General features: G+C 47.3%; 2 protein-coding genes across 9 annotated transcripts in view; both read right to left on the bottom strand.

The window, feature by feature from the left end:
- The window catches only part of Tbk1 (TANK-binding kinase 1), a 40340-nt gene extending 16668 nt beyond the window's left edge, over window positions 1-23672 (bottom strand). Inside the window, exons 1-8 of the mRNA NM_019786.4 lie at window positions 23573-23672; window positions 21074-21219; window positions 15458-15598; window positions 13152-13281; window positions 8721-8902; window positions 7509-7669; window positions 4907-5017; window positions 804-983 (exon numbers count right to left, since the gene is read on the bottom strand). Of these exons, the coding sequence (NP_062760.3) occupies window positions 804-983; window positions 4907-5017; window positions 7509-7669; window positions 8721-8902; window positions 13152-13281; window positions 15458-15598; window positions 21074-21160 (992 nt within the window). The 5' untranslated portion in view covers window positions 21161-21219; window positions 23573-23672. The remainder of the gene's footprint in view (window positions 1-803; window positions 984-4906; window positions 5018-7508; window positions 7670-8720; window positions 8903-13151; window positions 13282-15457; window positions 15599-21073; window positions 21220-23572) is intronic.
- A 585-nt stretch (window positions 23673-24257) lies between these two features.
- The window catches only part of Xpot (exportin, tRNA (nuclear export receptor for tRNAs)), a 39127-nt gene continuing 36205 nt past the window's right edge, over window positions 24258-27179 (bottom strand). For all 8 annotated transcript variants that reach the window (XM_030245308.1, XM_030245307.1, XM_030245306.1 and 5 more), the window contains one exon: window positions 24258-27098. In XM_030245308.1, the coding sequence (XP_030101168.1) occupies window positions 27072-27098 (27 nt within the window). In that variant the 3' untranslated portion in view covers window positions 24258-27071. The remainder of the gene's footprint in view (window positions 27099-27179) is intronic.

Consider the following 27179-nt stretch of genomic DNA (forward strand, 5'->3'; position numbering starts at 1 on the left):
CACCTGCTTCTGCCTCTCGAGTGCTGGGATTAAAGTATTCACTACCATTGCCTGGGGGGTGTTGTTTTGAGACCAACTCTCACTATATAGTGTTCTGGCCAGCCTGGAACTCTCTATGTAGACCAGGCTGTCTTTGAACTTAGGGTTACTTACTAACTGCATTGTGCAGTTGTAAGAGATAATGCTGGCAGGTGCCTGGCCCCTCCACCCCGTTTCCCTCAGGGATAGCACCTTGCCATATAGTAAACTGTCACCACTAAATATATTTACTTTGATACAATCCTCAAACCCTTTCCCTGGATTTACCTGTAGATGACCCTTAGTCATACTCAGCCTTATGACATGAGAGGTAAGGAAATCCCATGGTATGCTTTCATTTATGCAAAACAAATGGTGAATATTTCTTTAATATCCCTAAGGTGTCTTATGCTAACTATACAAATAAGACTAAACTAGATTTAGAACTCCACTGTATTTACGACTTAGGCCATCCCTTCAATAAAACAGGTCATTTTTATCAATACACGGCACTGAAATAAGTCATAGAGTCAGCTCCCTCAAACTTGCAGTTTCAGTACAAAGTAACTTATGCATTTAAGAAAATTAATCCTTTTTATTTCCAATAAGGATCAGGGCTTTACTGAGTACTTGAACTTAGTTTTACTAATGAGACATGCTATTTGTGAAGCTAAGGCATTCTTATCTATTTGTTTTCCTGGTTTAGGAGATGTTTATTACATTACGCAAGCATAGATTACTACACTACACAATCACGGTCAGGACAGGAACGCAGAGCCACTTACGTGTTATAGCTGTGAATGTAAATCTTATGCGCCGTCATGTGTTGTAGCGAGAAGACATGGATCACCATTCGGTGAAGCACATCACTGGTCTCTGCAAAGAACTGGTCAAAACCCCAGCACTTCTCCTGATCAGCTTCAAGTATGTTTGCAAGAACTGGGGTAAGCAGTGCCTGAAGACCCCTAAAATAGTATTTAAAAAATTACTGAAGAGAGAATATCATTGTGTGACAAAGCCACATCTACAAAGAAAACACAAATCCAAGGAGTCGTGCGGTGGTGGGGACAGGAACGGCCCCCGCAGGCTCAGCGACCTGAAGACTTGGTCACCATGGACCGGCGTTATGAGAGGGTTTACCTTCTCTTTCTCTCCCTGTAACTGCAAGCCCCCAACACCTAAGGCTTTCTTTTATAAGAGTTGCCTTGGTCACGGTAGCTCTTCACAGCAATAAAACACTAAGACAATTTGCTATTATTTTTATAGCCTGCATATCCTTTATCTTTGAGCTTTAGATTCTTTCAAAGATTTTGGGGTATTTGTACCTATGAAATTATCAGGGGATTGGATCCAGGTCCAAATGCATAATTTGTTTCACATATTCGTAATACACATGGCTTGAAGGGTTTCAGTCTTTTCAGAGTCCACATCCTGGTTGCACGTGTGGAGATGTGTGGACTTTTCTATTTATGGTATCATGACTCTGCAGCATTTCCGATGCCGACTTCCCAGAAGGCTCGGCTCCTCCCTGTGGCTGGCTATCCAGCCTTGAGTGGCACACAGGACAGAGGACGGCTAACTCGCTCTTTTCTTTCTCCGGTCACTACATTCTGATCAGTAGTTTTCACTGTTCACTTGACTTAAAATTTTACTATTTAACACAAACAAAAATCACAGAAAGCACCATTGAAATCTAGTAATTTTGATGAAAGATTTCTATGCTAAAAGCAGTGGTAGAATATGTTTCTAGAACTCAGCCGTGTCTGCAGCTCACCGTGCAACCACTGCCTCAATAATACAGCAGTTAATTAGCACAGGCCCCTGCCCAAGCCTGTTACACGCTACCAGGTTCCCCAGGTCCCCAAGGGCAACACTTCTTAATTCAAATATAACACAACCAACAAAGCACTGTAGCCGCAAAGTCTGCTCTCCACATGACACACCTCTTGTGGCAAATCCACTTACACAACATGAGTTTACTTCAAAAAATATTTTCTAAAAAAGAAAAAAAGAAAACTTAGGGTCGTGTTGCAATTACTTTTTTCTTCCCTTGGGGGAGGGTAAGAGGGAGATCGAGACAGGGTCTCATTCTGTTCTTTAGGCTATCCTGAAACCCATTAGGTAGCCCAGGCTGGCCTTAAACCCATGGTGATCTTCCTGCCTCTGTCTCCCAAATAATGGTATTACAGGCATGAACTCCCACCTGGCTTTTTAGTTTGCTTTTGAGTCAGGGTCTTGATGGAGCTCTGGCTATCCTAGAACCGCGTCCCCACAGGCTAGCCTTGAACTTGTGCTGCTCCATCTGCTTCTGCTTCCTGAGTGCTGAGATTATAGGTGTGTTACCACCATGCCCTGCTACTTTTAATTTGCTATTAATCAATTCTTTGTGATTATCTGGCAATATAACTCTTAGAGTTCTGGTCTTGAACTCAGAGAGACCCTCCTACTTCTGCCTCCCATGGGATTAAAAATTCCAGCCACTGTGCCGGGCCTAGAAATGCTTATTTTGTATTCTTTGAATAAAACAAATGTTATTTTTTCTAAGTCCAATTTTTAAAAACTTACTCCTATTATACCACTATTTGTGGTCCATCAGTACAAACATCAGTATGAAGGTCGATTCCTCCACTGGGAAGAGCAATCTGAAGACAACATGCCCTGTGTCCTCAGCGTGTTTACGTCACACCAGTGCACACTATCCCATGGTTCGACTTAATCAAAACAAAGCTACACTAGAAAGTCAGCAGCGATGCCCACGCCTGTCACCCCAGCACATGGCGGACAGAGCCAGGAGAATTATCAGTCTGGGTTACATACTGAGTTCAAGGCTAGCCTGGGCTAAACAGCAAGACCTTGCCTCAAAAAAATAAAACTGACAGAAACAACAAACAAAGCCAGCCCTGGAAATAGGTTTAGATATTTGCATGTTTATGATTTTTAGGATACAAAAAGTTTAACCACAAGGTGCCTGTACTGGCTAGTTTTGTGTCAACTTGACACAGCTGGGGTTATCACAGAGAAAGGAGCTTCGGTTGAGGAAATGCCTCCATGAGATCCAACTCTAAGGCATTTTCTCAATTAGTGATCAAGGGGGAAAGGCCCCTTGTGGGTGGGACCATCTCTGGGCTGGTAGTCTTGGGTTCTATAAGAGAGCAGGCTGAGCAAACCAGGGGAGGCAAGCCAGTAAAGAACATCCCTCCATGGCCTCTGCATCGGCTCCTGCTTTCTGACCTGCTTGAGTTCCAGTCCTGACTTCCTTGGTGATGATCAGCAGTATGGAAGTGTAAGCCGAATAAACCCTTTCCTCCCCAACTTGCTTCTTGGTCATGACGTTTGTGCAGGAATAGAAACTCTGACTAAGACAAATTGGTACCAGAAGTGGGGTATTCCTGTGACAACCTGACCATGTTTTGGGGAGGTCTGTGGAAGGACTTTGGAACTTTGGGCTTGAAGATCCATTCATTGTTAAGAGCTCTGTCAGATGTTTTGTAGGAGCTTGGAAGATAATGTTGAGAACAGTGCAGAAAATGGAGGCCTGGCTTGTGAAATTTCAGAGGGAAAATTAAAAGACTCTTTTCAGGGCCATTGCTGTTTTGATTGTGAAGATTCTGTAGTTCTGGTTAGCTGGGGCTGAAGAATCAGCTGTGATTAACAAGATACCAGAACTACTAAAGCAAAAACTTTGCATTACTGGGACTATTGATGCTGGTTAGCTGGAGCTAAGAAATTAGCGGTGATTAAGAAGAGACCAGCATCATTGAGGTGACATCTTCTGGGAAGTGTTTTCTGAGAGCACAGTGGCTGTGTTCCAGATATAGCCAAAGTTGTACCTTGTGCTGTGGCTGGACTTGGTAATGTGTAAGGGTCACCCAGGTGGTACTGGTTTTGAAGGCATGAAGGAGTTGAGCAGAGCAGCTGAGGCTTGGCACTGTGAGAGGTCATGGAAGGCCATTGGTGAAAGTGCAGCCTCAGTTGCAATTGATGGCCCAGGACTGAAGGGGTCATGCAGTGTTTTGGAGATGCCAATACCATGAGATGACCACCAAGAGCAGCAGCAGTGGAGTACAGGCATCTGGAGCCTAGAGGATGACGCGTGTGCTACAAAGGGCATGGCTGGAGAAGTGACCTAAGCCCTTGGAGGAGCCCAGAAGATCGTAAGTTGGATCCCAGACATTGGACAGTTGGAGATTGACTTTTGCTTTTGATTGTGACTGTGCCCTGATATTTTCCCTCTTGAAGGAAGAAACTGTTTTAGTGGAGCCCACAGTTAAGAGACTTTTAATTGTAAAAAGACTTTGGATTTTAAAAGAGATGGATATTTTAAAGAGATTGAAATTTTAAGAATATGTAAAGACTGTGGGACTTTTAAAGTTATTTAGACCTTGGGGATGAATAAGAATGTAAGGGTTGAGGCTTACTAGTGATGTGTTTGTGTGTCAAGTTGACAAGGGGTCAATTGTACTGGCTAGTTTTGTGTCAACTTGACACAGCTGGGGTTATCACAGAGAAAGGAGCTTCGGTTGAGGAAATGCCTCCATGAGATCCAACTCTAAGGCATTTTCTCAATTAGTGATCAAGGGGGAAAGGCCCCTTGTGGGTGGGACCATCTCTGGGCTGGTAGTCTTGGGTTCTATAAGAGAGCAGGCTGAGCAAACCAGGGGAGGCAAGCCAGTAAAGAACATCCCTCCATGGCCTCTGCATCGGCTCCTGCTTTCTGACCTGCTTGAGTTCCAGTCCTGACTTCCTTGGTGATGATCAGCAGTATGGAAGTGTAAGCCGAATAAACCCTTTCCTCCCCAACTTGCTTCTTGGTCATGATGTTTGTGCAGGAATAGAAACCCTGACTAAGACAGTGCCAAAGGTCACGAGTTAGGTACACCGCACTTACTGAGAAAGACTACAGGAGAGAGGCATGTCTCCACTCCAGTCAATTGGTCCGTTTTCTGCTTTCTGTACTCCAGATATTGCACCAGACGGCTTCCCAGTGATTATTTTATACCTTAGGAGGAACAACAGCAGAATAAGGTAAGGCAGGTCATTACGGCACGGCCTATTGACAGGCTGCAAGTTCCCCTCACTTGCACCTGCAATCATCGACTAAAGCCCTCTGTGACCGATGGCTGCGGCATCCATGAGTTCTGCCTGACTGAGGTGGGACAGTAGTGTGCGAATACTATCTATACGCCAGTTGGTTTTCATTTGAGAGCCCAATGTGCCTGATGTTCACAACAAAATTATTTTTCCATCAGAAAAAATGGGGCAAACATAAAAACCGTTATGCCTCTGAGTCTGTCTAGACTATAAAAGCCCCTCATCCAGCCAAGCAGACCACAAGGCTACTGCAAAATGAGCCATCAAATTATTATTTTTGTTTTAAAGAAGTGGGAGATAAAACTGTACATAGCTCAGGATCAGAAAAATCTCCACATAGACAAAAAGCACACACAGATGTAGGAAGATGCTCTACGACTATCCACACTGGTGAGTGTGGTGTAGAATGGATGGGCAGAAGCAAGGCGAGCCAGAACCTCAGGCCTCGGGGTCTCAGACTGTGTCTTTCCGTAAGAATACCTGTAGCTGCATGAATGCATTTGGCACCAGTCAGCAGTATCTGACATCAGCCAAGGCAGGGTTTCTTTCTGTCTGATCATTTTTAGTTCATCAGCTAAACAAATGCGCTCTGAGCAAACCAGAGCCGACCAGAAACCCAACTGCTGCACTCTAATTCTTCCTCCATGGAGGCAGGCGGCTGTAGCTTCTGCCTCAAGAGATGTTTTTTGAAAAAAAGAAACTGAGGTGGAAAGGAAGGTGTGCTCATCCTTGCAGGATCAAGTTACACAGGAGTAAACAGAGACACAAGCAAGGAGGATTAGCGATGGCACTGCTGGGCGGCGCGAATTCTTCACAAGTTTCATCCCTACAGGCTTCTCACGTGACCCTTAATCCATGCCGACGGATGCACACTGAGCTCACACGCTGAGCAGCGTGGCTGGGCAGGAGGGGGGTGCACCGCTCCAGGACGGTCAGACAGCCACTGATAACGACACCACACCACGAACATCTACTATCAGTCCTTGCACAGAGGTGTCTGTACAAATAAAGACATCCCACTAACGTATGCGCAGAGCGATTAGAGAGTAGTCAGGTGGCTTGTGAGTCACGTTTTCTTTCTTACAAGCCACACACGCTCTCATCCATTCTAGAGTAGCTTAAGTTGTCAGTGCTTTAAAATGCATCTATGAGAACAGAAGCGCGTGCCTGTAGGGCACAGCTTATATCTAAGGAGGAAACAAAGGGGGGCTTGGCCTTGCTAAGGAGGAGGTTTAATAAAAAGGGCACAGCTGTAAAGCAAGCTCTGGCTGACACTGCGCCATCTTAGTGCAATCAGTCCATGTTCAGACACCGTGTGTTCAGCAGCACACGTGCAAATGTTCAAGCTTTAGCAAAAGCCAATGCTCCACAGGACCTTGTTTCATCCGCTTCCTCAGATAATCTTAGAGGAGAAATGTGTTCTCCTCAGTTTTCTGAGATGACAGAAAGGCTCCGTTTTACACTTGTGATTACTTTAAATCACATGCCCCGGGGAAGCTGGGTATGTGATTTAAAATGTACGCGCACAATTCCACACTCAGGAGGCTGGGGCACAATTGCGCTGTCAGTTTCTTTTGAAATAAAATGAAGTACAGTGTGCTGGCTGGTTTTGGTCACCGTGACACAAACCTAGACATATCTAGGAGGAGGAGATCTTAGTAGAGAAAACGCCTCCCCGAAGACGACTACAGGAAAACCCGTAAGGCACTGTCTTAATTAATAACTAACAAGGGAGGGCCCAGCCCACTGGGGTGGTGTCAGCCCTAGGCAGGTGGTCCTGAATGGTTAAGAAAGCAGGCTGAGCAGGCCAGGAGGAGCAAGCCAGTAAGCAGCACTCCTCCATGGCCTCTGCATCAGCTCCTGCCCCGACTTCCCTGAACAAGCTATAGATGAAATAAGCCCTTTTCTCCCCAAGCTGCCTTTGGTCACAGCAGCAAAGACCCTAACACACAGTGTTCAGATGAATCACAATAAACTTCACTCCACAAGTCTATCTTTTCCTTGATTTTTTTGTTTACTATTCAAGACTTTGTGCACTGATCATATCTCCAACAGTACAGAGGCATATAAATGCGTACAACACTGTGGGGCTGCAGAGATGGCTCAGCAGTTAGAGCACTGCCTCATCTTACAGACTTGGGTTTAGTTCCCAGCACCACCAGGACAGTCACAAGCATCTGTGACTTCACTTTCAGGCAATCAATCTTTTGGCTTCTTCGGGCACCGGGTACACGGACACACATGCAGGAAAACATTTATACACATGAATTATACTCACAGGAAGCATAAAGTATTAGAAAAGCCAATTTTCATCAATTTCATCTCCTCACACATCTGGATAAACAAGATACACACACACATCAGAAACCCCGTCTAACGGCAGACGCAGAGGTGCTTACATTACTTCTTTGTTCCTCCGAGGCCCCTCGAAGGGTCTAAACGGCAGCGACCCCGTGGCTGCATGGTAGAATGTCACTCCAACACTCCACAGATCAACGGTAGCCCCGTACTTCTTCTGATGGTCCTTTCTTAGCACTGCCCTTTCATACATGTCCGGATGCTGAAGAGAATAGCAGGAGCTGACGACTTACTCAACAACGTTAAAGTCCTATCATGTTTTCCTAGTAATTTCACTCTTCCATTTTCAAAAGACTCATTTGGGCTGGGAAGATGGCTCAGTGGGTAAAGGTGCCAGTCAGCAAGTCTGGCGACCCCTGAGTTCAATTTCTGGGACCTACATGGTGAAAGGAGAGCAGTGACTGCCACGAGCTGTCCTGACTCTTACAGGGGCACCAGAGGACCAGCATCTCCCCAGTACATACATGTAATAAGAATGTAAGCTCATGAACTCTAGACAGACCCCACCCTCCTTTGTAGCAATGACCTAATTTGCTGCATGCCATCCAAGCATTCTCTCCTCACTGTACTGAGCCCAAACGGGCCTTTCCTGGCCAGAGGCTTCTAAAGTCTTCAGGTGCCTCTTCTTCTAATGCAGACAGGCCCACTGCACCGGGGCTGAGGCGGCTCAGTGCTTATAACCACTGGCTGCTCTCCCAAAAGACCCAGGTTGAATTCCCAGCACCCACATGGTTGTCCACAAATGTCTGAAACTTGAGTTCCAGGGGCTCATGACACTTTTACAGAGACATGCAGGCAGGTAAAACATCAATGCACATAAAATAAAAATAAACAAAACAAATCCTTTGATCTAGTATAAACTGTAAAGCAATCAAGAATTTTTACTGCTGGCTTTTTTGTAGATGTGTTTTGAGACAGTTTCACTATTTAGCCCTGGCTGATCCAGAATGATCTATGTAGATCTGGTTAGCCTTGAACTTGTACCCATTCTCTTGCTTCTGCCTCTCAAGTGCTGGGATCAAAGCCCTGAGTCACCACAACTGGGACAACCTCTGAGCCTGCCCAATAGAAAGTGACAGTGTAGTTAGAAATCAATTCCGAAGTTCCTTATTACGCAACATATCCATCGGAACAGAAAACAGAACCTCCGTCATAAAAATTATGTAATGCCTTACAGGCTTGTGACCAGTAACTCCACATAGAACGTGCCTCTCAGGTTATTAACATGAAAGCAGCCATAGCATGTGGCTTACCAGGTACTCTTCTGTGCCGTACAGAGACACAAACTGCTCATCGTCCTCCAGCTCTCGAGCGGCGCCGAAATCCGTGAGTTTGTACACAGACTGGCCGTCCTCCCCTATGACGCGCATGATGTTGCCTGGCTTGATATCTCGGTGCACTATGCCGTTCTCTCGGAGATGATTCATCCCGCCCACTTCAGCAATAGGTACAAAACAAAGGGCCTCCGTTTGTATACGCGTCTCAAACTCATGGACAGGACACATTCAAATTCAAACTCAACTTTCTGTACAAGTTGGCTTGAAGTCCTTCTTAGAAACAGATTCTTCCCTCCGTACAAATACTCACACTCACAATCCTCAGGCACAAGTGTGTAACAATCTTATGTTTCAACCACAAGGAGTTTTAGTAAGAATTATGGCCCACAGAAGTGTGCTGTCTTTGATAATTATTGGGTGATTAGAACACAGTCTTGAGGCCCTGGCTGTCTTGGAACTCATTTGTAGACCAGGCTGACCTTGAACTCACAAAGATCCGCCTGCCTCTGCCTCTGGGGTTAAAGCTGAGTGCCACCGTGCCCAGCTCTTGTTTTACACTTTCTTTACTTTGGGGAAAAAATGTCACAAGAAACAAACTGGCTTCAACATAGAAAACAGTAAATAACGAGTAGCAAAAGGGGCACACAGTAACCTATAAAGATGTTTCCTTCCTATGGCAGCCCTGGTCAGTCTATGTCCTTCTATGTCTTTCCTATGGCAGCCCTGGTCAGTCTATGTCCTTCTATGTCTTTCCTATGGCAACCCTGGTCAGTCTATGTCCTTCTATGTCTTTCCTATGGCAGCCCTGGTCAGTCTACGTCCTTCTATGTCTTTCCTATGGCAGCCCTGGTCAGTCTACGTCCTTCTATGTCTTTCCTATGGCAGCCCTGGTCAGTCTACGTCCTTCTATGTCTTTCCTATGGCAGCCCTGGTCAGTCTACGTCCTTCTATGTCTTTCCTATGGCAGCCCTGGTCAGTCTATGTCCTTCTATGTCTTTCCTATGGCAGCCCTGGTCAGTCTATGTCCTTCTATGTCTTTCCTATGGCAGCCCTGGTCAGTCTATGTCCTTCTATGTCTTTCCTATGGCAGCTCTGGTCAGTCTATGTCCTTCTATGTCTTTCCTATGGCAGCTCTGGTCAGTCTATGTCCTTCTATGTCTTTCCTATGGCAGCCCTGGTCAGTCTATGTCCTTCTATGTCTTTCCTATGGCATCCCTGGTCAGTCTATGTCCTTCTATGTCTTTCCTATGGCATCCCTGGTCAGTCTATGTCCTTCTATGTCTTTCCTATGGTAGCTCTGGTCAGTCTATGTCCTTCTATGTCTTTCCTATGGTAGCCCTGGTCAGTCTATGTCCTTCTATGTCTTTCCTATGGCAGCCCTGGTCAGTCTATGTCCTTCTATGTCTTTCCTATGGCAGCCCTGGTCAGTCTATGTCCTTCTATGTCTTTCCTATGGCAGCCCTGGTCAGTCTATGTCCTTCTATGTCTTTCCTATGGCAGCCCTGGTCAGTCTATGTCCTTCTATGTCTTTCCTATGGCAGCCCTGGTCAGTCTATGTCCTTCTATGTCTTTCCTATGGCAGCCCTGGTCAGTCTATGTCCTTCTATGTCTTTCCTATGGCAGCCCTGGTCAGTCTATGTCCTTCTATGTCTTTCCTATGGCAGCCCTGGTCAGTCTATGTCCTTCTATGTCTTTCCTATGGCAGCCCTGGTCAGTCTATGTCCTTCTATGTCTTTCCTATGGCAGCCCTGGTCAGTCTATGTCCTTCTATGTCTTTCCTATGGCAGCCCTGGTCAGTCTATGTCCTTCTATGTCTTTCCTATGGCAGCCCTGGTCAGTCTATGTCCTTCTATGTCTTTCCTATGGCAGCCCTGGTCAGTCTATGTCCTTCTATGTCTTTCCTATGGCAGCCCTGGTCAGTCTATGTCCTTCTATGTCTTTCCTATGGCAGCTCTGGTCAGTCTATGTCCTTCTATGTCTTTCCTATGGCAGCCCTGGTCAGTCTATGTCCTTCTATGTCTTTCCTATGGCAGCCCTGGTCAGTCTATGTCCTTCTATGTCTTTCCTATGGCAGCCCTGGTCAGTCTATGTCCTTCTATGTCTTTCCTATGGCAGCCCTGGTCAGTCTATGTCCTTCTATGTCTTTCCTATGGCAGCCCTGGTCAGTCTATGTCCTTCTATGTCTTTCCTATGGTAGCCCTGGTCAGTCTATGTCCTTCTATGTCTTTCCTATGGCAGCCCTGGTCAGTCTATGTCCTTCTATGTCTTTCCTATGGTAGCCCTGGTCAGTCTATGTCCTTCTATGTCTTTCCTATGGCAGCCCTGGTCAGTCTACGTCTCCCAAGAGTAAAGGCACTGGCACCGCTGCAGCTGAGCTGTGGAGCCGACGGGCAGGGCATCAGCTGAGACCGCAGGGGCGCACCGCCATCTTTGCCTCCTCAAACATTGGACTCATTTCTTTCTGAGAAGGTATTATTTCACTTATTATTATTATTATTATTATTTTTTTTTGGTTTTTCGAGATGGGGTTTTTCTGTGTAGCCTTGGCTGTCCTGGAACTCACTCTGTAGACCAGGCTGGCCTCGAACTCAGAAATCCGCCTGCCTCTTCCTCCTGAGTGCTGGGATTAAAGGCGTGCCCCACTACATCCAGCTTTCACTTGTCTTTTAAAAATAGAAGGTTTACAGGTTTGCTAACACACACACACACACACACACACACACACACACACACACACACACACACCTTGCCATTCATTTTAAGAAGTGTACCATTCAATAATTTTTAATAGAGTTGTACAACTGTCACTTCTAACAGCACAACACTGCTACCTGACCTCTCTGTACAGCCACTAGTAGGCACCGTCAGGCTCTGCTTTTTGCCTCTGGGCTGACTGTACCTCAAGTGGCTGGGACTATGATATTCTGACCTTTCGTCTCCTGCTTCTTCCATTTTCTATCCTTTTAAGACTCAACCTCATTTTAGCATGTGCTAAGATTTTATTTTTTACCTTCAATTAAGGGATGTATTTATGTTTTGTATGTATGTGTGGTTAGTTCTAGAGTCAAGTGGGAAGAGGGAAGCTCAGGAGGTACAGGCCTCCCTCAGAGTGACCTTCAGCCATGTCTGTGGTATCTCCGTCACTGAGTGATGTGGAAGGGCCTGGTCCCCTGTGGGCAGTGCTGCCCTGAGAGCTATAGGAGAAGTGACTGAAAAGGAGTCTGAGAGGGGGACCGGCAGTGTTCCTCCGCAGTCTGTATTGGTTCCTGCTGGCTTCCCTCACTGAGGCCTGTGATCAGGAAACGTAAGCCAAGCCTACCCTTCCCTCCCCAGTACTTTTGGTCATGGTGTTTAACACAGCAGCAAAAACCAAACTACAATAATCTGCCTCCACCTCCCAAGTCCTGGAAATATGGGCCTGCCTTACCGCGAGTGGCTGCATTTCTTCCATGAATGAGTAATATTCCATTATATGGATATAAAATATCTTAATCTATTTGTCAGTTGATATTTGGGCTGTCCTGGTTTTATTTTATTTTTTGGCTATTTTGAACAGTGCGTCAATAGACAAATCTGTAAAATTCTATGTGGATGTGTTTTAATTTTGGGGGCATGCCTGTCAGGATTGCCACAGCATAGTTATTTTATATTTAGTCTCTGGAACTGTTGAGCTGCGCTCTTAAGGGTCGTGTTACTGTACAAGCCCACGGTGACGCCCGGCAGAGACACTTCTCCACTCCTGCCAGCGCTCGCTTGTTATTCTGATCTGTCCCTCTGCATGGTAGGAAGGGGCTTCTCATTAGAACTGCCTTAGCAATCAACAGTGATGAGTACTGTTTAAGACACTTGTCTGTCCTTATATTTTTTGACAAATGTCTGGTCAAAATTCTATTTGTTAAACCCTTTGACAAATTCTAGAACTGTCCTTTGGACAGGTGTCTGGACAACACGTATTATGTGTAATCTGCAAACACTTTCTGCTTTATGGGCTCTCTGTTCAGTTAGGATGTCAAATAAGTTGTGGTTTTAAAATTCTATTTTATGTATGTGTATTTTGCCAGCACGAATATCTGTACACTAAATGCCTTGTGCCTGTGGAGGCCACTGAAGACCACTGGCTTCCGGGATTGAAGTACGCATGGTGGCGAGTTGCCCTGTGGGTGCTCTGGAAGAGCAGCAGTGATTTCTAAGGCTTGGCCCTGCAGTAGGTCTCTAACGCTGTTAAAGCCCAGTTTACCAACCCTTCCTGTTAGGCACTGTGCTTTTACTGTGCTTTCTAAGAAAACATTGAATAAAAGCTTTTTGTTTTGAATGTAGGAAATTATTTTTTCATTCTGTATCTTTAAATAATACACGTACGTGTGAACCCATATAAGCAAACACATATATAAAATCACATAAACATACCCACATCTCGTAAGACAATGAGAAATTCTGATTCTGGAAGTCCATACGCATTGGACGGCTCCTCTAGAACAGTGTATAAACTCCCACAGGGACAAAACTCCATAATAAGCACTTTATGTCTTGTTGTTGTCTGGAAAAGAAGAAGGTCACTACTTGAGAATCGACAGGAAATCCGACAAGACCAAAGCTGACTCCAGGCAGGCTCTGCCCACCCGACCCCACTCAAGTGCAGGACACGCTGCAGTGACAGTCACCGTGAACTGTCCACTGGGCCTGAGAAAGTGCTACAGCTGTGGAACAACGGCTGCCAGACTCCCAGGAAACAAAGTTGGGGCGTGGGGGCTGGAGATAGTTCAGCAGTTATGAGCACTGGCTGCTCTTCCAGAGGATCTGAGCTCAGATGCCAGCACCACACAGGGTGGCTCACACAAGCCCAGCACCACACGGGGTGGCTCACACAAGCCCAGCACCACACGGGGTGGCTCACACAAGCCCAGCACCACACGGGGTGGCTCACACAAGCCCAGCACCACACGGGGTGGCTCATACAAGCCCAGCACCACACGGGGTGGCTCACACAAGCCCAGCACCACACGGGGTGGCTCACACAAGCCCAGCACCACACGGGGTGGCTCACACAAGCCCAGCACCACACGGGGTGGCTCACACAAGCCCAGCACCACACGGGGTGGCTCACACAAGCCCAGCACCACACGGGGTGGCTCACGCAAGCCCAACACCACACGGGGTGGCTCACACAAGCCCAGCACCACACGGGGTGGCTCACACAAGCCCAGCACCACACGGGGTGGCTCATACAAGCCCAACACTACACGGGGTGGCTCATACAAGCCCAGCACCACACGGGGTGGCTCATACAAGCCCAGCACCACACGGGGTGGCTCACGCAAGCCCAACACCACACGGGGTGGCTCACGCAAGCCCAGCACCACACGGGGTGGCTCACGCAAGCCCAGCACCACACGGGGTGGCTCACACAAGCCCAGCACCACACGGGGTGGCTCACACAAGCCCAGCACCACATGGGGTGGCTCACACAAGCCCAGCACCACACGGGGTGGCTCACACAAGCCCAGCACCACACGGGGTGGCTCACACAAGCCCAGCACCACACGGGGTGGCTCATACAAGCCCAACACTACACGGGGTGGCTCATACAAGCCCAGCACCACACGGGGTGGCTCACACAAGCCCAGCACCACACGGGGTGGCTCACACAAGCCCAACACTACACGGGGTGGCTCATACAAGCCCAACACTACACGGGGTGGCTCATACAAGCCCAGCACCACACAGGGTGGCTCATACAAGCCCAGCACCACACAGGGTGGCTCATACAAGCCCAACACTACACGGGGTGGCTCACGCAAGCCCAGCAACACACAGGGTGTCTCATGCAAGCCCAGCTTTAGGGCTCCATCACTGTCTTGTTCTCCCTCAGCCCTAGAACACACATGAGCATACACATACAAATAAAACATAAATCTTCATAAATAGATGGAGCATATCACTTATAAACTAAAGTTCAGTCTGTGTGGAAACTAATCTCAACCATAAGATCATGGTGGTAGCATTTGTTTGTTTGTTTGTTTGTTTTCTTTTCACAACATACATAGGACAACTCTCCTTCTTATAATAAATACTTTTACTTCAAGAAATGGAGTCTGCTGGGTGTGGTGGCGCACACCTTTCATCCCAGCACTCAGGAGGCAGAGGCAGGCAGATTTCTGAGTTCGAGGCCAGCCTGGTCTACAGAGGGAGTTCCAGGACAGCCAGGGCTATACAGAGAAACCCTGCTCCGAAAAACAAACAAACAAATGGAGTCCTAGCCTGAAAGGCCTGGTGTGGGAACTGAACCCAGTCCCCTGGGAGATCAGCAAGTTCTCTTCAGTGCTGAACCATTCTTTCTTACTATAATTATGGGAATTTTACTTCAGTTAGTTTTTCTTTCTTTTCCTTTTCTGCATAATTAACACAAGCAACTGATTTTTTGTTTGTTTGTTTTTTGAGACAGGGTTTCTCTGTAGCCCTAGCAGTCCTGGAACTCAGAGATCAGCCTGCCTCTGTCTCCCAAGTGCTGGGGTTAAAGATGCCTCCCTACAGGTAACTAAATTTGACACCTCTCTTTCTAGTGACACTTCCTTCCTATTCTCTATGCATTAGAGAAGTGCTGTGGATACAACACTAGGTTACAAGAGCCACAGATCGTGTGGCGTTTGTAACCCTCAGTGAGGCCCTGTCTTCTGAGTAGGGGACACAACCCAGCGGCCAGCCTGTGTACTCACCTCCTCTTCAATAGCAAATAACTTGACAATGTTTTTGTGATTGAGTTTTTTTAACACTTCAAATTCTCTCATTTGAACATCCACTGGGCGAAGGAAGCTTATGTTATTAAATACTTTGACAGCATAGAGATCACCAGTTTTCTAAAAGACAACAAAAAGAAGGAGTCAGTGATTAAACCATGGCAACCTGTACCCTCTCAGCACTCACACCCTCAGCCTGAGTGTACCCTCTCAGCTCACACCCTCAGCCTGAGTGTACCCTCTCAGCACTCACACCCTCAGCCTGAGTGTACCCTCTCAGCTCACACCCTCAGCCTGAGTGTACCCTCTCAGCACACGCCCCCTCAGCCTGAGTGTACCCTCTCAGCACACGCCCCCTCAGCCTGAGTGTACCCTCTCAGTACACACCCCCTCAGCCTGAGTGTACCCTCTCAGTACACACCCCCTCAGCCTGAGTGTACCCTCTCAGCACACACCCTCAGCCTGAGTGTACCCTCTCAGCTCACACCCTCAGCCTGAGTGTAACCTCTCAGCTCACACCCTCAGCCCGAGTGTACCCTCTCAGCACACACCCTCAGCCCGAGTGTACCCTCTCAGCACACACCCTCAGCCCGAGTGTACCCTCTCAGCACACACCCTCAGCCCGAGTGTACCCTCTCAGCACTCACACCCTCAGCCCGAGTGTACCCTCTCAGCACTCACACCCTCAGCCTGAGTGTACCCTCTCAGCTCACACCCTCAGCCTGAGTGTACCCTCTCAGCACACGCCCCCTTAGCCTGAGTGTACCCTCTCAGCACACGCCCCCTCAGCCTGAGTGTACCCTCTCAGCACACGCCCCCTCAGCCTGAGTGTACCCTCTCAGCACACACCCCCTCAGCCTGAGTGTACCCTCTCAGCACACGCCCCCTCAGCCTGAGTGTACCCTCTCAGTACACACCCCCTCAGCCTGAGTGTACCCTCTCAGCACACACCCTCAGCCTGAGTGTACCCTCTCAGCACACACCCTCAGCCTGAGTGTAACCTCTCAGCTCACACCCTCAGCCCGAGTGTACCCTCTCAGCACACACCCTCAGCCCGAGTGTACCCTCTCAGCACACACCCTCAGCCCGAGTGTACCCTCTCAGCACACACCCTCAGCCCGAGTGTACCCTCTCAGCACTCACACCCTCAGCCCGAGTGTACCCTCTCAGCACTCACACCCTCAGCCTGAGTGTACCCTCTCAGCTCACACCCTCAGCCTGAGTGTACCCTCTCAGCACACGCCCCCTCAGCCTGAGTGTACCCTCTCAGCACACACCCCCTCAGCCTGAGTGTACCCTCTCAGCACACGCCCCCTCAGCCTGAGTGTACCCTCTCAGCACACACACCCTCAGCCTGAGTGTACCCTCTCAGCACACGCCCCCTCAGCCTGAGTGTACCCTCTCAGTACACACCCCCTCAGCCTGAGTGTACCCTCTCAGCACACACCCTCAGCCTGAGTGTACCCTCTCAGCTCACACCCTCAGCCTGAGTGTAACCTCTCAGCTCACACCCTCAGCCCGAGTGTACCCTCTCAGCACACACCCTCAGCCCGAGTGTACCCTCTCAGCACACACCCTCAGCCCGAGTGTACCCTCTCAGCACTCACACCCTCAGCCTGAGTGTACCCTCTCAGCTCACACCCTCACCTGAGTGTATCCTCTCAGCACACACCCTCAGCCTGAGTGTACCCTCTCAGCACACTCCTTCAGTCGGAGTGTATCCTCTCAGCCTGAGTGTATCCTCTCAGCACACACCCTCAGCCCGAGTGTATCCTCTCACACATAAATAATTTTTATGTATTTATCCCTCGACCAAGCTCCTGGATCCACCAAAGGTAAAGAATGGATTCTCTAAAAGTCACCGTCTCTTACACTACAAACAGAACTTACAAATGGCCACGCTAGTTCAAAGGCAGTCACATAGGTTTCATAAGCTAATATCACAGAGGTGTGACAGCTCTAGTATCAAAGGGCAACCTCTTCTAGAGAACAAACTGAAACTGAAACTCCAAGGATTTCCCAGAGCCAGACATTCACATACAAGCAAATTATACTCAACCTACAAACATTTTTATCAACGTTAGCAAAATAATGCAATTTTTGGCATTTTTTTCCACTAGCTGTGCTAATGTGTGTCTGTAAGGAGGCCTCTGAGAACGGAGGTCCAACTGAACTTCCTGGTTAGATCATGCCACCGTGGGTCACAGTGGACCGAGCAGATGACTACACGCAGTATCCCAACACACAACTATGGCCTTTTAGCACGACAAACTCCACCTTGCTCTAAGCTCTTCCAGGCTCATCCACTTCCTCTCAATCCCTGGGGCCAGCAAGCCCCCCACTCAAGACTGGCATTCAGCCTCAGTTTCCCCTATTTCCCAGGGTGACCTCTCTCTGTACTGCGCTTCACCTTGCACAGAGTCCGTCACCTTCCTCCTCTCCCACATGCTTGTGAATCTATCTGCAGTTAACAACCTACCTCTCTATATCGGTATTGGAAGACGCCTGTCTCTAAATGATCTCATGGCCCAGGTCACACCAAATCCTAAGACATGTCTATTTCCTTATAACCGTCTCAAACTCAGTCTAACATAGATGTTCTTGTTACATTTACGTTATCACGTGGGTGTGTAGGGTATGAGCGCATGGGTAGAGGTCAGACGGCAGTATGTACTTGTCACTTTTCTCTTCCTACCTTGTATGACTTGAAGATTAAATTTAGGTTGTTACACTTGGTAACACTTGACCTGCTAAGCCATCTCACCCCTCAAACAGGAGTTCTCTGGCAGAGGAGCTAGCAGGGGAAACAAAACCTTGTTGTGAGGCACCCAGGATAATCAGGGTCTGCATTCCAGAAAGGTTTGCAGTTATCACACCTGTGGGATGACACCTGCAGTCACCCACCGTTCTCTGTCACAAGTCAAAGTTACATGAACTACATGTAAAGATCTGCATGATCAGCAAACCTTCCTACAGGCCACGCCTCTTCACCCGCCCCAGGCTGTCACACTCGGGTACTCTATCCCACACAACGGTAGTCATGGCAACTCTAGAAGGACTCAGTTAAGGAGCACAGCCAGATGGTTCAGGACATAGGCACCTGCCATGCACACTTGACAGCCATTGTATGATCCCCAGGACCAACAGGAAAGAACTGACTCTTGAAAGCTGGCCCCTGACTTCCAGCATGTATGTCACGGCAGCGTGCCTGCACATGCACATCACACATTAATAAATGAAAGTCTTAAAGATTAAATAAGCAATATATTTTGAATGGCAGTATATTTATGGACACGTTGAATATCATGATTAAAAATAATTGTTTTTTAAACAACTAAAGGAAAGCAAGATTAAAAAAAATTTTAAAAAAGGTTTATATTTACTTTAATTTTTTATTATTACATGTATTTTTTTTTTAAAGAGTTTTCACTTATTTTTATTTTTTTTTTAAATATGTGTTTATCATAAACAATGACTTTATTTGTTTTGTTTTTATTTATTATATGTAAGTACACTGTAGCTGTCTTCAGACACACCAGAAGAGGGAGTCTGATCTCGTTAGGGATGGTTGTGAGCCACCATGTGGTTGCTGGGATTTGAACTCAGGACCTTCGGAAGAGCAGTCGGGTGCTCTTACCTGCTGAGCCATCTCACCAGCCCTACATGTATTTTATGTACACAGGTATCTTGCCCGCATGTATGTCTGTATTGTGTGTTTGCTGGTGCTCTTGAAAGGCAGAAGAAAGCATAAGCTCTTGTGTCACTCCGTACAGCCCACTGTGAGCCACCACGTGGGTGGGCACTGGTTAGCAAACCCTGTCCTCTGTGAGAGCAGCCACTGCTCTAACCACGGAGACAGCTCTCCAGCCCAATGTTCGTGTTTCTAACCATGGTACTTGTCTGTCTGTGTATCCAGTGATTGCAGGTGTCTGTGGAGGGCAGAGGCATCAGATCTCCCTGGAGTTGAACTTCCAGGCTGCTGTGAGCCACGTGACACGGGTGCTGGGAACAGAATCAGGTCCTGTGCACCAGCAGTTGTGTACTCTGAACTTCTGAGCCATCTCCAGCCCACGCCTCACACCCAGCCTTCTGGTGCAGTCTTAAATACCTGAAGCCGAGACTGCTATCACTAAGACCTTCCCATCCAGTTATTCTTTCAATCAGTGAACATTTCCCAAGATCCACCACTTCCGTCTAGGCACTCACATGAAGGACACTGAGTAGCCAAGCAGGGGAAAGGACAGGAAACATAAACTATTCCGTAATGCCATCGTTCTAAACATGTCAGCCAAGTCACAGCTACTGACTGCCATTGTTTCCAACTTACATCCTTCCTAAAGCCACCAGAAAACCAAATCAAACCTGTCACGTGCAGGGACTGGTATTGGTTATACGTAACAACTCCAGCCCCCACAGTGCCTGACACGCACCACGTAACCATTATGGTAATTTGGAACAAAGGAAGACAGAAGGTTAGGTGTGTTAACACTAAATTCTGTTGTTCACAAACAAATAGCAATTTCTAGCAAAGAAACCCCCAGGAATAGTGGAAGTGAACCTGAGGGAGGCCCCGGAGCCTGGGGGCAGTTCCGGAACGAAGAGGAAACTGCTAGAACCGCGTGTGACATGTATGATTCATGCTTTATGAGCCACACAGCTGCTTACAATCGTATTTGCTCCCCAGAGGAAAGAGCACCTTGCCCATGCGTGCTGTCTCAGTGACAATCTCAAAGCCACAGGAAAACAGAAGAGGGCCTCTCCTCCCCACTGCCGATAACATGTTTAGTGTTCCCGTGTCGGAAAATAAGAACAACAGCGCTCCAAACAAAACTCACCCTCAAACACGTTCACGGCGCCGGAGAAAAGTCAGGATTTTACCTGGAAAAGGCGTTCCTACTCTGTCCCTTTCCAACTCTCTTCACATTTATCTTCAATTTCTTCATTTTAAACGATTCTAGTTACCTTTTTTTGTTGGTTTTTGTTGGTTTGTTTGTTTCTTTTAAAGACAGGGTTCTTCTATGTGGGCTAGGCTGTTCTGGAACTCGCACTTTAGAGACCTGTCTGCCTCTGCCTCCTGAGCACTGGACCAAAGGTGTGCGCCATCTCTGCCTGGCTACTCTAGTTGGCTTTACTTTCAGCCTCCGCTACAGATTTCACCAGGATGCTGGGGGTTGTTGCCATGCTGCCAGGAGCAACCCTTCAATCCCACCCCATTCCTACAGCTGCAGACGGCCTCGTACTACAACACAACACAGCCTTCCACCTCCAATCCACCCTGCATGGTGCTATTTAGAGACGCGAATCACCAGTGGGCTCCTTTTAAACTCTGGGCATCTGCCTGTCCGCCTGTCGGTCATGCCTCCCTCCACTGCATGTCACACCAGGAAGGCAGGTGGGAAACACTGTCCAATCTCTTCCAGTGTTTTTCCATTCTGTAAACTCAGAAACTAGCACCACTAGGTAGGTGTTCACCGCCCCAAAACAAGCTAAATCTTAATCACAAAGCCCACAAAATCCCTTCTCTTTGGACTTCGGCGTGCTTGTTGGAAGACAGGACCAGGTCGAGATGAGCCTGACAGGCAGCACTGGACCTACCTTATGCCTTCCTCGGAAGACATTTGCAGTGGCCCCCTGGCCTAGGATATCAGACAGGAGCCACAGATGGTTGGAGGTGCTCTGCATCTCGGCTTGTCCAGGCGCTTCTCCTCACGATAAGGGGGAAGAAGAGATTTGCATGTATGCTGTTAAGGAAATAACGAGTGTGAGCCACGGTTAGCTTGAAGTAGGACTGCCCAGTATCTGTTAGACTGAAATGCAGTATGTTCCCAGCAATACAGCAGCAACAGTGAACCACATATATTCCATCATTCTTGTTCCGCTCTGGAGATAGTGTTTTACCAACCTTCCCAGCCTGGCTTTCAGCTCTCCATATGACGCAGATTAGTCTTCAGTCTTAGCCTCCAAAATGGTGAGTTACAGGGATATCTGGCTTTTTTTTTTTTTTTTTTTCAAATTAAAAAGAATTGGATATGAGTATTTGAGTCTGTGCCCATGATGCTGGAGGGTGTGAGTCAGATCCCCGGGAGCTGGAATTATGTTGTGACCCATTTGCTGTGGGTGCTGGGAGTTCAAGCCCACCCTCTGTGCGAGTAGCAAGTGTTCCCAACCACTTCCATCCCCCATGTTTGGCTTTTATTTCATATATTCAATTTAATTTAAATCCCAGAGCTGTAAGAAACATCCGTTTATTGTCTAGTACTGTCTCTGACAATCAAAATAATATTGACTATTTCCTCCAATTGCTTGAAAAGATTAATCCTGATTTACAAAAAAATATTTTTTGACCCAGGGTCTCTTCACAAGCCCAAGTTGGACTCGAACCTGCAATTTTCCTGCCTTTGCCTCTCACATGCTGGGAGACAAATGAAAGAACTTAGGGAAGCGCAGAAAACCATCACCACTACAGGATCGTCCCAGAAGGCAGAATCTCGCCCACAGAGAAACTGTAACTGAAAAGTACAGAAGTTACTATTCTTGAAAAGCCAGTAACTCTTTTGATTCTGTTTAAGGATGGTTTTCCTGAGCCAGTGAAATGGCTCAGTGCGCAAAGGGGCTTGCTGCCAAATCTGATAACCTAAGTTCAGTTCCCGGAACCCACATGGACTATCTGTGCCACGGCATGTATGAGACCGCGCGCGCGCGCGCACACACACACACACACACACACGTAAAAACCATCAAAAAGTAGTCATTCCCCTTACTTCTAAATGGACAGGATGTATATACACACACCAAGTATATATTACCAAATCCTAAGATGTACCAACTGCAGACTTGACTTTTAACACAAGAAGGCCATGCAACCGAATAGATGGCACCAACACCAGACAGATCAGACTCCTTTAAGACTGTTGTGAGGTCAGATAGCAAGTCCATTTCCAGTAAGCTAGAACTCTGATCTTCCAAGTTAGGGTCCTGGGAAATGCCCAAGAGTCCAAGGTTCGACAATCTCTTACACAGTACTTATACTTAGAATTTTATCACCTATGTAATTTAGATAAGAAATTGTACAGCCATCTGTCTATTTGAAGTAAGCAAAAAAGGAACCCTTTTCGAAAACAACAAATGCACTTACCACTTAACTACGTACGCTCCATTCAAGGGGCGATAAACCCAAATATGTAACGGGAAACCTTCCCTAATTGATGCTGCACTGCTGTTAAATAACTGTAAAGGACAGATTCATCACCAAGTGCGCATATGTCTCTAGTGGGTAGCTGAAAACATATTTATCAGCTAAGATATATAAGATAAGCTCTCTCTCTATACCAATATAAAAAGATGGGTCCGCAATAGTAATGGTCTGAAACTTTTCCAGGAACCCCCTCGGGACTAAAACATGACTCAGCACACCCAACGGATGCTTGCTATGTAAATCTCCCCAAATCCTGACAAGTGTATTATCTGGCATTCAACAAGTAAGTTATCTGTGATTCTGTAGGCAGTCTACTTCCTTTGATTGCTTAAAGCGAAAGTTACCGAGGATAAAACAGGTCTGGTGACATGGTGTAGGGACAAAAGTTCCAGGATTTCCCAACTCTCCCTCTATGTCACCCATTTACTCCGTAGATAGCAGAGGTCCCGGAATGGGAAAGGTCGGGTTTTGACAGTTCTCGGGGGAGAATCCGTCTTGGGACGCCTGACAGAAAACACCAGGGGAATGGATCCGGGAAATAAATCCAGCAGGTCGGGGAGGAACGAGAAGACAGGGGGGTTTGCATTTCGCTGTGTACATTAAAAACGTCTGGTGCCGGTATCCTCGGGTGAGTCAACCCTCGGGAACGCCAGTCCGTCTAAAAACTGCCGGCGGCGGCAGCTGGACCAAGGGTGGGAGCGGCGAGTCAACTCCGGCCAGGGCAGCCCCGGTGCCCGGGCGGCCGCCAGGGCCCATCCCGGGCGAGCGCGAGGCTGCGGGGCTCCCGGGGCCGCGGCCCCGCGCTGACTCAGCACGCCGCCTCCCCGACCCCTGGGCGCGCCCCCGCCCGGCCCCTCCGGCCCCGTCCGCCCCCACCGGCCTCCGCCCGCCCCTCTTACCCCGCGAGTGTCCGCCGCGTACAGCCCGCGGCTCCCGGGCCTTCTCGCGCCCCAGGCTACTTCCGGCTTCGCCAGCCCGGGCCACGGAGCACGTGACCGAGTGCGGGGCGCGCCTGCGCGTGCGTACTCCGCGGCGGCCGAGCTCGCTGGGCTGCAGTCTCCAGTGCGGGCGGGAGGAGCTAAGGGAGTGCGGGGCGGCCGGCGTGCGGCAAGGAGGTGACGCCCACGGCCACCCGTGGACAGCGGGCTGGCCGCCGATCGCTTTCGCAGAGTAGATGGGGCGGGTTTGTGTTTCAACGTCGCTTGGCTGCTGCGTGAAGCAAGTATCCGTTCATGCCATCAGTACTCTTTAAGTCGCTTTCAGTTTCTGTTTTTGAAAATGGTAACACTGGAGACTTGAACTTGACAACTTAAGAGGTAAACTGCTGTATGATCAGGTCCTGCTCAAGCAGGCATTCCTTACAAGGATTTGCTTCCAAGGAAGCACGATGCACCAAATTCCTCTTTCTACCTAAGGCACCCTCCAGACCGAGGGCGAGCAGATCTCCGAGGACGGGAGCCGGGAGTGGTTAAGGGCTGGCAGAGGCGTTGACTGAAACAGGGGGCTGAAGCTGAATCTCTGCCCACTTCTAATCCGTTTTCATCAAACTCAAAATGGAGATTTTAAAAGGCCCACTCCAATGACTTCTTAGAAAGTTATTTTATTAGAATTTTAGACAGTTTAGGCAACAAGACCATTCTAACCGCAAATGCACGTCTTACAATAGAATATTTCAGTTCTGTTAATGACATGACAGATTCATCCAAGTTTCTTCCAACAAAAAACCCAACGTTCAAAAGTTATGAAGTATGACTAAGCCAAAGGACTTCACATGTTTACCACAGAAGTGATACACAGTAAAATACCACATAATACTTCTAAAAAAGTCAAGCCACTTGTGAAACTATTAGCAAGCACAGAGACGGAAACTCCACTGGTTAGGCACAGGACTAACTCAGGCACCATAAAACCCTCTGTCTTCTCACCTGTAACAAATGAGATTCCCTAGAGAGAATTATTTGGGTGCTTGCTTTTAAAAATCAGGTACTCAATGACGGAAAGGCTTCTTGGTCATGACGGTACTTGGGTAATCTCAAGGAATGAAGATGAGGATCATTAGACATGATTACATTAAAATTAAGTTCCTTATGTATATGCTCTGATTTCCATGTCCTGATTTCTCAGGTCTAAACACATGAACCCTCTGTAGGGCTTTAGAGAGCCGTGTATGGACTCGATAGTACAGTAATACAAGCTAATACTGAGACCTGTGTTTTAATTCATTGGATTCTTTACAAGTTATGAGGTAGCTACCACTGTTCCCCATTTCTGACGGGGAAACCAAGGCAGGAAGAAGTTATTTAACTTGCTCAAGGTCCTAAAATCGGTTACTGGTGTTAAGTGGTGTTTGAATCTACTTAAATCTGGATCCAGAGTCCTCGTTATACAAGCTCGTAACTGCTGTGCTCTGCTACACACTAATTGTACACTTGTACAATTCTGCTGTGTCCCACAGATGCTATTACCTCTCCCACAGTGTACAGGAACATAGCAAAGCAACACCTGGTTTTGCTTGTCTTGGTTGTTGTTTTTGAAACAGGCCTTGGCCCCCTCTGAATGCAGTGATTACAGGCAGAAGCCACCAAACCTGCCCCACTTACCTATTTCTTAAAAACTGTTATTTATAGAAGTACTATATATACGTCACTATTTTCATCGTTCAAGAGATGAAATAGAGATCCTTAGCTGTCAATTTACTTCACTGCTTTTATTTTATAATGTAAGGAAAATGCTATCTCTCCTGGAGTTAAAAATCAGAAAAAGATTCTAGGGGATTGGGGGGGGGGGGGCGTGGGTTCAAGTTCACAAAGTGCTCGATGGACGAGATGGGGGCCTGAATTTGGATCCCGTATCAAACCTTGGTGGCAGTCAACACCTGCAACCCGGGACTGGGACCTGGCCAAAATACTGAGTAGAGTAATACAGTTTCAAATAATAACCTGTTTCAAATAATTCAGTTCTTATCCTCCCCCTACACACACATATGTGCACATATAAATTCACTTTAAAAAGATTTTAGGAAATATATATCCCTGGACAACACACAGCCAAAGGAGAAAAAGACAAATCTCTCCTAAATCTGTGTCCCCTCCCTGCTCTGTGGTGCTAGGGATGGAACTTGGGTCTTCAAGCAAGCCCTCTACCACCAAGTATACATACTCTGCAGTAGACGCCAGGCTTTTACTAACTGCATTCCTAGACAGACTCTCGTGCAGTCCAGGCCGACCTTGGACTCACTATGTGGCTGAGGATGACCTGGCCCTTTCCCTTTCCGTTCCTCTGCTTTTGCGCAGTGCTTGGGATAGAAGTCGGCCGCCGCTGGCGTTCACTATACAGACTTAGATTTCAGTGTAAGCGCCTACAGCTGGGTTGCCGGACTTCCGTCTGTCTTTCCCGAGGCTGCTCTTCTGGCTTTCTCCTGTTGCACGAAGCAGCACACATAGTTAATTGACTGCAAGTCATCAACACACGGGTGGTCAGACTTGGTGCTTCTCAGCTTAATCCCAGCAGTGGGGAGGCAGGCTGCTCTGTATAGTGAGACCCAGTCTCAAGGCAAAACCAAACAAACAAATCCAAGTGGGCTGTGCTCGGAGGACATCTAATATCACAGAAAAACACCGGGCTTTCTAATCCCATCACAGATGGACAGAGTTGGCTCCTAGTGCATTTAAAAAAGACTCAACAGACCTATGTTGTGAGTGACCGCTGGGGCACAGCCTGTGACATAAGGAACCCACACTCCCATCTGCTGATTGTTAGGTGGGAATCAGTGTGAGTAAGGTGGGGAAAGGAGGCTCTTTGTAATAACTCCGGAAAAGACTTGGTGTATTTCACTATGTAAAATTTATTTTTTATAAAAAAATGTGTGACACCAGCACCTTCTTCTAAACCGACTTAATTAGGAAGCTATTCTCTTATAGAATACACATCGGCATTGAAAAATTTAAAGAAATGTAATGGCTATCTATGAAAGATTACGTTTTGATTGTTACCCCACAGCTCATGTGTCTGCATACACAGAACCAAACATTCCCAACTTTACATTCGATTTGTTAGTCAGTTTTCCACTGCTGCATTTTATAAAGAACTTTAAAGTTTCATAAAAGGAAAAAAAATTAAGGAACTAGGATAAATCTATGTCTTATAACAGCATTTTTACATAAACAATTTAAACCGGCATGCAGGCAACTTCTCTTGTTGTCACACACCTTTTTAAGGGAAAAATTACACCCATTTTACAGAAAATCCCACATACACTGCAATATGATGGAAACAATGCTAAAGGACCAGTGTGGATGGCGCTCGCGAGCACACACACACCCACACACACACAAACTGCTTCTTTATAAATTATGAACTGGAGTTCCTGATCATGACAGGGGCCGGGAGGTCCAGTCCTTAGGGTTTTGCTCTCTGGAAGAACACCTGGAAGACAAGCATGGAAACAGCACACATGTCAAGACAGGATGGTTTTTTTTTCCCCCCAAGGCTTCTGAACGCTAGTCT

Source organism: Mus musculus, chromosome 10, assembly GCF_000001635.26.
Source record: "Mus musculus strain C57BL/6J chromosome 10, GRCm38.p6 C57BL/6J".
Taxonomy (NCBI): domain Eukaryota; kingdom Metazoa; phylum Chordata; class Mammalia; order Rodentia; family Muridae; genus Mus; species Mus musculus.